The sequence below is a fragment of the Morone saxatilis genome, unplaced genomic scaffold, assembly GCF_004916995.1.
Source record: "Morone saxatilis isolate NCDOM2014 unplaced genomic scaffold, NCSU_SB_2.0 Contig10, whole genome shotgun sequence".
Taxonomy (NCBI): domain Eukaryota; kingdom Metazoa; phylum Chordata; class Actinopteri; family Moronidae; genus Morone; species Morone saxatilis.
In genome coordinates, this window is record NW_023339652.1 from 3,629,097 (window position 1) to 3,639,488 (window position 10,392).

Below are 10,392 nucleotides of genomic sequence, written 5' to 3' on the forward strand. Positions count from 1 at the left end.
GAAATACGCAAATATTTTAAGTTTGGCACCCAAAAATCTACATTTGCCCCAAGCAGCAGTGAGTCACAGAATTGACCACTAGGTGGCCACACAACAACAGTAAACAACCTAATAAAATAATGTTACTATTAAAGCCGTGTGGTGTTTTATATTTAGAAGCATGTATGCAAATTGCTGCAGTTTCAGTATGTGTGGCTTTAGAGAGAGTCAGATCCTCGGCTGATGCCTTTAATGCCAAACTAGAGCTACAGTTACTGAAATATGGAGCTTCCCTTCTTAAAAAGCATTAAATCCAAAGACAGGCCACTCACATGCTCTGTCTTTTAGTCCACTACATCAGGTCTGTGTAAGTCTCCGCAGGCAGGAGCGGCTTTAAAAAGAGGGGGAGCACCAGCTGTTTGAGGGTGAGACGAATGCAAAATCCCATAAAACATATCAGGTAACTCACCAAACCTGTTTCCTACCTCCCCCCCACCCGTGAGAGTATCTGAAACACGAGCGCCAGAAAAAAAAGACTTCAGGATACAACGAACACTTCCAGAACGGTATTTTATTTCAGGTTGGAAAATGCAGGAAGGGGGTTTGGGGGCGGTTAGACCCCATCACGAGTCAGGACAAGGCAGACATGGTGACAAGACTGGGAAGGTGGAGGAAGAGGGGAAAGAGAGGGGGGGCATACACCAGGGCTGTCAGACTCTTATGGCAACTTCATATGAAACATAAAGTTACAGATTGCCCTCACATGAGAGAAAATCAACCTCTTTTTATCTGTTTTTTTTAAATTACCCGTACAGGTATTCGATTTCAAACCTCACAGCAGCACACAATTCAGTCCATAAAGTGTCAAGTTCCTTATCTTTCCGCCGAGTGTGCCCCTGTAAACACAGACGCTTTAAAAAAAACAAAACAAAAAAAGGGAGTTTCAGTCCTTTATGAGTTCTTCTTAGATACGATAGTGTCGTATTCGAAATAGGATCGTGTCGGAGTAACTGTTACCTTGTTTTCCACTCAGAGAGTAGAGAGATGGTTAAAAATAAAGCGCTGATAGTAAAAATAGCATCTCACTTCCTCTTCTTGTAGAGCTCCCTCACTTTGGCTTCGTTCACACTGCAAAGTCTCAAGCGCTCAATTAGGATTGATTAAAAACTCTGATTTGGGCCTTTGTGTGTTTACATTTATCTGCCTGTAAGAAGTAACGTCAGCTGGGTTCAACCTTCTGCTTTGTGTTCAGATAGAAGCGAAAAGTTTCGGCTTGCAAATTCGCCGGATCGGGTCGTTTACTCGACCCAAAACATCCAACGCACCAACTGCAGTGGCGGAAAGTAGAAAGTACATTCGAGTACTGAAGTTAAAGTACAATTTTGAGTCTCTGAAATCCTGAAAAATCTTTTACATTTATTTAAAAACATGTCCTGAAATGAATTATTATGCGTAACAAGCACTTGTATTGCCGTCACGACATTTCTCTGGCAATAATTCGGTTCTGTTGGATACTGAATGCAGGACTTTTGACTTTATACTATGTAGTCTAGTTACTTTTACTAGTTTCATTCTGTGTCGATTCTGGCGGTCTCTGTGGACAACAGCGGTAGTGTTTCCATCGTCTCTTTTCATTGATTTCAAGGGGAATCCGACCTGATAGCAGGCGTAAAGCCAATATTCCCGCTCATGGTTTTGTTTGCTTATTTAGGTGAAATAAATGTAGTGTTACAGCGGTTCGCTCTCTCTCCACTTTCCTCTAATCTCTGTATGTTTCATAAAGCCTCGGGAGAAGCTTGACTTTCTGGTTTAAGATTCCGCATTTTAAAATCACGTGGACAGGTTTTCGCTTTGATTCCCCGGGCGACTGCGTGTCTGATCGCATACGTCTTTACGTTCTGTCTGAACACAGGACTACGACTGTATCTCAGAATAATACTCAGCCTCCTTCCAGCCCAAAACTTCCTCACGGTAACTCAGACTGGAGCGGTTTGTTTACAGCGACTTTATGAGAAAACCGCAATACAAAAATCGTCTCAAACAATCCTATATCACATCGTTACACGTGTTCTTACGCGTGGCGCCCGTCACGTTTCTCGCAGCCTTTGTTTCTACTGATTGTGACCAATATACACTATGTGGATGTAACCAAGTAATCTGTAGACATTCTCATCTTCTGACCTTAACACTGTAAGGTCGTGGTTTGTTTTTAGTGGTTCTGGTACCTGAGTTTTAACAGCAAAAGAGCAGTAAGAATCGTGGGTAATGTACAGTAACGTGGACGGATGGGTAATAGAGAGTGGCGTAAAATTTTTGAGGTACCTCCACACCAAAAGACAGTTTAGATGTAACACAGACCCATCGATAAAAGACACCCAGACAATCACACATAAATACAGTCTCTGCTCAGTGCTCGGTTAAAGCAGCGGGGTTTCATTTCAGTCCTTCTCGGGCATTCGTCTGTCGCTCTCCTCCTCCTCCTCCTCCTCCTCCTCCTCGTCGTCTCCGAACGTCTGCTCCTCCATTTTGATGAGTGATTGTGAGCGAGCCGCCACCTGAGAGGCGAGGGCGGAGCTGAAGCTGAGGGCCTCCGAGCCGTGGATCTCCGTCAGTCTGTCCATTACAGAGACAGCAGGGACTTTAGGGACCAGGAAGCAGTCCAGACCGTTCTCGGTGTCCCCTTCCGCCAGGACGCCGTCGTATTGGTGCAGCTCGGACGCTCCTCCCCCTCCTCTTGTGCAGACCGAAGCTCCTCCCAACTCCCCTTCCTTTGCCTCCAAACCGCAGCTGAACTCCATCGCCGCCTCTGTGGAGGGGTCAGGCCTCGCCCTGCCATCTCTTCCTTCCTCTTCCTCCCCTTCGCTTCCTGCAGGGCACTCTGAAAGGTGGTTTCCTTCTTCATCGCCAGTTTCTACTGATCCCAGAGAAGTCGGAGCGTCACACAGCTTTGTGACGGGATCTGAACTCTCACTGTGAGCTGAAGGCGTCACAGCAGCTGCAAGAAAGAAGAGGAAATATATCATTTAGGGTTGAACTCGTTGATTTTCTGATTCTCAAAGACTGGAGAACAACAAATGCATCTTGCTTTCAAAGACAATTACAAATTGATTCTTGTCGTACATGTGGAAAAACTCAGTAGCGTTTTAGAGATTACCCTTTATTCTCAATTTAACTATTATTGCTTTTTGGTTTGTTGCTTTTGCAGTAAGAGTGTTATTGTCTGTAGTTTGATTAGACATGAAAAAGAAAAGAATAAAAATAACAAAACAAACAAACAAACAAACCGCAGCCTCATTCCAAAAATATGAACAATACCAGCAAATTTATCAGAGCAGAGACATGACACGGGTCAGTGCAGACCTTGGTCGTTGAAGAGCAGCTGCTTCCTCTTCATCCTCTCCCCCTCTGACGCGCGGAAGCCCAGGACAGCTTTGAGCTCTGACAGGACGCGACGGGACTCCTCCCTCTCCCGGCGCTGCCGCTCCCGTTCCTCCGGTGACAACATGTCAGACCAAGACCCTCGGCCTTCACCGTCGGAGTCGGAGTCGGACACGTAGGCCTCCCACTCCTGGTCAGGTGAAACAGCAGGAGGAGTTGACATCAGGGACACAGATGAGGAGGATCGGGATGGAAAAGAAGAAGTTATTTCATGTTTTTAAAGGAAATCTTGACTGCGTTGAGGGAGTTCTGGTGTGAATATAAATAAATACAGGTATAAATAGAGGCACACAATGCAACATGTCAGACAGAAGGTGGTCATTTCATTTTACCAGCTCTTCTGGGACAGGGTCTCTGTCCAGGATCAACGGGTAGGATGGAGGAGAAGCTGGAATCTCGGGTTCGGGGGTACCACACTGCTCCGGACACTCATTATTACCTGCAGAGATGTTGTGCACCGACGTTATTGTAACAAAAACAACTGATGACCTCAACAACTTGGTGCTGGAGCTCGGTCACTCTGGTTGGTCTGTTTCTTGTCCTATATTCTGAGTTCCTTCCTCCACGACTGGCAATAGTCTTGAGTCACGGTAAAGGAAGGAGGGACTCAAAAAAGAAAACTTCCTGCAGTAAAAATAGGCCCTGTGTAAATATAACCCTGTATATACCCCTAAAGAGGGTGTCACTGTGATTTGTATGTATTTTATGGCATATTGAGAAAATATATGAGGAAAAAGTGGTGAACTGGCATTGAACCTTAAAAGGATAAAAACAACGGGGTATTTTAATACACTAGGCTGTGTTTGTGTTTGGAACCAGCTCACCTGGACAGGCGTTGGCCCGTCTCATCATGCGCTCCACCTGGGTGATGGTGTCCTCCCAGCAGCCGGTGCTGGCCTGCATGTGAGGGTGCAGCTGGTGCAGCCGGTCGCTGAGGTCTTGGTATCCTTCGAACGTCAACTCCGTCGGCTCCTTGGACACCATCAGTTTCTCCAGGTCGTCCTCCAGTATGATCATCCTGACGGTAGCAAGAACAGAAGAGGAGGAGGAAAGTTGACAGTACAGATTGAGTGTAAACTTTTACGCCGTTTTCACAACTTTATGTTATGTTGCTGTGAAATTGCTGTAATTTTTCATTTTTTAGTCCAATGTAGCACTACTTGGCTCAATGTGGAATTGGTGTAATCCATATTTCTTACTTTTTATATATATTTCTACTACAGCTTCAATTTCTATACCCTTATTTATGTCTTTACTCTTCACTATGTACTATTATTGCTCTGCTGATGGATTGACCCAGTTTCCCCACACTAGTCATTAAAGTCTCATCTCATGTGAAGTGTAGATTGTGTGTGTGTGTGTGTGTCTCTCACTCGCTGAGCAGGGCTTTGAGGTGCAGCTGCAGGCTTCGGATAGAAGTGTGCAGGGTGTTGAGCTCTCGGCATTTCTCCCTGACTCTCCCCGTCCTGTCGGAGCCCGTCGTCCTCAGCTGGGTCTCAAAGTGTCGATGGAAGTCGTAGCTGCGCTGCACTTCTCCGAGGCAGCTGGCCAGAGCGTGACTGAGGGGCTCGGTCACTGCGGCGATGGACCTGTGCAGCAGCGGGGGAGGAGGAGGAGGAGGAGAGGAAGTGTCCCCTTTGGGTGCTCCCTCTTCTGGCTCTTCTATTCTTCGGGGCGACAGCAGGAGAGCCAGTCGCCGGAAACATTCAGAGCTTTGTCCCACCCACAGCTGGAACAGCATCTGCAGGACAAAACAACAAACATCAACCGTACTGATTTATAAATATAGTAGAAGCCCTTCATCATAATGCCAGTCTTTGCTTTGACTTGTGTTTTTAGCTGCCAATAGTTTCAGTCCTTTTACTTAAAGAGCAAAATGAGGGGAGTTCATGAATATATGTGCTTTTGTGTCCCGCTACTCAAACGCTATGTGATAAAGCTGTAAGCGTTTGAAAGATACTGAGCTTACAGATGGACAGCGGAGTCCATGTGGATTAAGATTAAGCTTTTTCCCTTTATATCGAGAGTTAGATGAGAAGATCATCACCACTCTCACGTCAGTAATATATATATATATATATATTACACTATTTCTTTAATATAGTATTCTTCACGTAGGAGAAAACTACACAATTTTACAGCTACATTCAAGCCTGCATCCCTGCATATCCTTCATATCACAATGGTTAACTCCACTCCTGCACTAGTGCTCCACCCATTACCAGTAGCCTGTGTTTGATCCTCAGGCCTTACCTTCAGCGCAGGCAGGCTGTAGTCATCCGTCAGCTCCTGAGCCTGCTCATCACCCAGGTGCTCAATCCCCAGGCCGAGCCCCAGCTCCTTCAGAGGCACCGCAGACACGTAGTTGGTCACATTATCGATCTCAGAGTTCAGAGGGAACGTTGGGAGGGGTTAAGGACACATCACACTTCTGTGTGCACCTATTCTTGACTCATAAAAAGATTACCTCACGTTTATAGAGGCCTATTTCATATTTCAAATGCACATTTATGACTTTAAATTGTCAACAATTTAATGACATCAAAAGAGGTCAGGTCAGATGTTATGCGGCTGACTGTTGTTCGACTAATACGGAATAAGAGGAAGGAATTGTTTGTCAAAATATAAACTTCTGCCAGTTTATTAAAACAAGTCTTTGTTGAAACAGTGTTTATACACTCTGCTTTAACTAATAACACCAAAGGCAGGTTAGTTACTCCCGTGTCACTACAAAAGAAGACAGACTTATTTGAGTTATTAAGCCTCATTCTCCAGATAAAGGATATGCCTTGAGCATGTGACAGGTGGCTCTACGTGAGGCTCTGAAGGCTGAGCGGAGGGCCCGGTACAGCGTCTTCCTCAGTCCGATCAGCTGCTGGCCTCGTGGCATCGCCCCCGGCCCCGCCCTGCTAAAGGAGCTGGCCGCACTCACCCTGTCGAGCAAACTTGACAAGTGAAATGTGATACAACTGTGGAGACGTCCCAAAGAGGCAGGGGGGTACACACAACACTGAACGCCACATCACTAAAGACAACACCGACAAACTGAGACAGGAGTGACGAACAAGACAATATGAATGCAAATATTTGGGAAACACGCTTTGCTTTTTAAGTTACACGATAAGATCGATAGCACTATTACGTCTGTGTCGTAAATATGAAGCTTAGAACAAAGGCTGGAAACAAATAGCCAGGCTCTAAAGGTAACAAAATCTACCTCCCAGCACTTCTAAACTCAATAATTAACACGTTGTGTCTCATTTGTTTAATGTGTCCGAAAAACCGAAGTAGGGAGATTTTGTTACCTGTTAAGTTAAGCAAATCAGCTGCTGCTTTAACTTCATATTTACGACACAGACGTAAGAGTGGCGTTGAACGTCTCGTCTAACTCTCAGCAAAAAAAGCGAACGTTCCCAAAACTATTCCTCGAACTTACTTGGTGATTGAGGTGTAGATGTTTTTATATAGACAATGCTATAGCTATACACACAGACAGAGACAAACAAACAGTGGTCTAAAATAAGTGCTAACATAAATAATTAAACACCACTAGATAGCTGAGAAGGTAAGTTAACTAACACACAGAGGAGTGAATTAAGGGAGCAGGCTTGATCCAGGCAGTTGGAGACATGATAAGGAATGCGCATTATCATTATAGTGATTGGGTGATATTCATGTAGGCGGACACACAAAAAACAAAAAAACCAGAACACTTACAGGGTGAACCCTCGAGAGATGACCTCCGTCTCCTGCACCAATCGCAGGGCTTTGCGAGACAGTCCGGTCAGAGTCTTGCTGTTGTGGACCAGAGCCTGGAGCTGCGTGGCTCGCGTGTGGACGGCTCTCTGCATGCGGCCCCGTCTCCACAGCATGATCCCCCGCAGCCCCACCCAGCCCAGCATCACCAGGCCCCACGGGGCCGCAGCCAGCGACCACAGGCCGTCGGATGCAGAGCAGAGACCCAGCAGCACAGCGGTCAGGCCGATTAAACCCGCCATGTCCCTGAGTGAGGAGAACGGGAAGTAATTTTTATAAGTGCAACCACTATCGGCTAATTTAACAGATTAGTTCTACAAAAGTTAATTTACAAGATGAAAATTAACTTTTCTATTGAAAACAGATGTATCACGTCTTCTGTGGCTCTAAAGGATCTCTCAATAAAAACATTTAAAATATTTTATTTTAATATAATCATACTGCTTACTTTTATCGCCCAACCTACACCTACTAATATCACACAAGCCAATACTTCTTTGTAGAGACTTTTCCCTCGAATAAAACATCACAGCTGACATGTTTACTTCTGTGAAGAAGGTCACGAGGTCACTCTATTGTTGTGGAGGCTTTGGAGTTTCAGTTTGTACTACTGTTGTATTGGAAATGCATTATATTCTCCGGAGAGCCAATTATCATGTTGCCCATTCACTGTACAGCTGTGTGATTCTTTCCAAACAATGTACCATAGGGAGGGCTTGGCTATGAGGCTGGGTCTGGGCAGGGCGCTCGCTCGGCTGCACGAGCCAGAGGGCGACGAGTCGAGGGTGAGCAGACTGGGGTCCAGCAGCTCGATCAGCTCCACGTCCTCCTGCAGCAGCACGTCCTGGTCTAAAATGCACTTCACCGAGTACTGGCCGAACACACAGTCCTACCAGAAAGAAGAAACGTGTGAAAAAGTGCTTAGAAAGAAGAGATGCCTTTGAAAATAAAACAAGGTGAAGTTGCAGATTTCAGTGCCAGCGTTCCTCTCCGTTTGCTATTCGACCTACCAGCTGCTGCCCCAGCTTACGGGACGCAGCCGCCTGGTGAATCGGACTCCATCTCCACAAGGCTTCAGCCAGTCTCCAGAAGCGTCCTCCCTGCAAGTGACAAACAGGGGAAAGGTTATAATTCAGTCAATGAAGGAAAGGCTCCAGTTTTATGTAGGGATTTCCATTATTTTATCCCCTGATGCAGCCAAAGTATATTCCAGATACAAATAATAAATGACTCACCTTTCCTCTAGCTCGGCTCTATTTGTCAGGAATCACACATCCATTAAATAACTGTCTGCACTCACAAACGTACACACTCGTGGTTCAAAGGAGTATCCCAGGAGACAAACTCTTTCAGGCAACAACAATAAGTGCAATGTGTGTTTGTAAAAACACTCCCTCCCCGCTCTTATATAGCTCTTCTGTGGCACAAAAAAAAAAACCACACAGCCAGTTTCAGTTTTCAGTGAATTCCCATTTCGGCATCAGTAAAACTCGGACTTTTATTGTTGTCAGACGGAAAGGAAGAATTCTTTTAGTTCCAAAAAGGAAAAAAGTTTGTACGTCTTCCACTGAAGACACTACACAGAAACTACACACACACACACACACACACACACACACACACACTTCTGTTTTAATTCTTGCTTCCTATGAGACTCCAGCCATGAATTCCCTCTGTAAACAGTCTGAGACAACCAGTCCCAACCAAGTGTAACACTGTGCCTCACATTTTAAAGTGCACTGACATTTCGATGCATGAAACTTCAGGCTGTTCTTTTTTTGTGCTAAGACCCTAAAAACAAAATCCCAAACTGTGTAATGCCTAATCATGAACAGGATCTGCTATTCACTAATCTGCTTAGTGTTTCGTGGGCGTCCATGAAATGCTTTATTTGAACATGGGACTCATTTTATGTTGAGGTTTTAATAATAATAATAATAATACAGCCATTATTTTTCTGTTCATGTTAAAATAAAAGAAGACAGTCCTGAGAATCATAACATCCTGTAAAGTGTGTGTGCGCTCCAGTTCACAGCAGACTCATGGGGCGATTGATCCAGACTGGGCAGCCTGACCTTTTTCTGGGTGGGGGGAGCGTAAAGCACAAGTGTTATTAGTCTAAAGGCAGCAGGAGTATTGATTACTGATTGGAGACTGAGCATTCACACAACACTGGTCATCAGCCTCAAAGTAGGCCACAAATCTGCTCAGTTTTCTCTCTGTAGTATCAAAGCGGTTAATCCCATCCGGTACTACCACAGAGATGATGTAAACATTGTACAGATTCACTCACATATGTTATCTGATACGCTCTAATCTGTCTGTTCAGTATAAAGCTAGAGCGAAGAGATGTGACATTAGTTTAGGATAAAGACTGGAAAAAGGGAACAAAATCCACCTACTAACTAAAATTATTTACACGTTATATATCTTGTTTAATGCGTATAAAAAGTTAAGTGTAGAAACATCCAGTTGAGTTTTTACGAGACGGTTGTGTGTCTGATTACTGATTAATCGTTAAAGTCACTTATCAGCTTCTGAGTTGTGAAATTTTGGCTGATTTTCTCTCGCTGATACAACTGTGAACTGAATATCTCTAAAGCCTCGTGAAGAAGACTTTGCTTTGGGCTCTTTGGCCAATTTTGTCCAATTTTACAGACTACACAAATAACTGATGAATCAATAATGAAAATAATAATTACTCGCAGCCCTTAAAGCCTGTATACTGTACATGGAGATTAGGAGAAAAGGGATTGGAGCAGCTTAGAACTGGTACGTACTGTGAACCAGTTTATATACTGGTTTAGAGCAGATTAATTGACAATGAAAATGATTGTTAGCTGCAGCCCTATAAGTACTTTTATGATCATTTATTTGCTTATTCAGTATTACCACAAATAAATAACTAAACTAAATATCCATTAAAACTATATTTTATTTATTTAGAAAAAAAATCAACCTAACATCCAGGACCGGAGCGGACAGCATCACGAGCTTCTTCCCTGCCACAGTGAGACAAAACAAAATGAACTGACCTACCTCATAACATATCATATTATATTATGTTATCTCCGGGGCCTCTGAAATATGCAAATTTTACACTTCTATATAGGGTTTTGTGCAATTTATAATGCTCTCACTTTCTCTTTTATAATCGGGGCTTATGCACTTTCTTTTTATTTCTAGAGAAGTATATGTTTTATAGATTTATGTGTCTTT

The 10,392-nt window shown here is 44.1% G+C and overlaps 1 protein-coding gene across 3 annotated transcripts in view; it reads right to left on the reverse strand.

The window, feature by feature from the left end:
- Nucleotides 1–530: 530 nt before the first annotated feature.
- The window catches only part of vezt (vezatin, adherens junctions transmembrane protein), a 13,070-nt gene continuing 3,208 nt past the window's right edge, over nt 531–10,392 (reverse strand). For 2 of the 3 annotated variants that reach the window (XM_035675475.1, XM_035675491.1), the window contains exons 3-12: nt 8,184–8,273; nt 7,878–8,062; nt 7,135–7,419; nt 6,204–6,362; nt 5,671–5,818; nt 4,791–5,158; nt 4,242–4,435; nt 3,750–3,856; nt 3,340–3,547; nt 531–2,974 (exon numbers count right to left, since the gene is read on the reverse strand). In XM_035675475.1, the coding sequence (XP_035531368.1) occupies nt 2,418–2,974; nt 3,340–3,547; nt 3,750–3,856; nt 4,242–4,435; nt 4,791–5,158; nt 5,671–5,818; nt 6,204–6,362; nt 7,135–7,419; nt 7,878–8,062; nt 8,184–8,273 (2,301 nt within the window). In that variant the 3' untranslated portion in view covers nt 531–2,417. The remainder of the gene's footprint in view (nt 2,975–3,339; nt 3,548–3,749; nt 3,857–4,241; nt 4,436–4,790; nt 5,159–5,670; nt 5,819–6,203; nt 6,363–7,134; nt 7,420–7,877; nt 8,063–8,183; nt 8,274–10,392) is intronic. The other variant, XM_035675483.1, reaches the window with a different exon arrangement.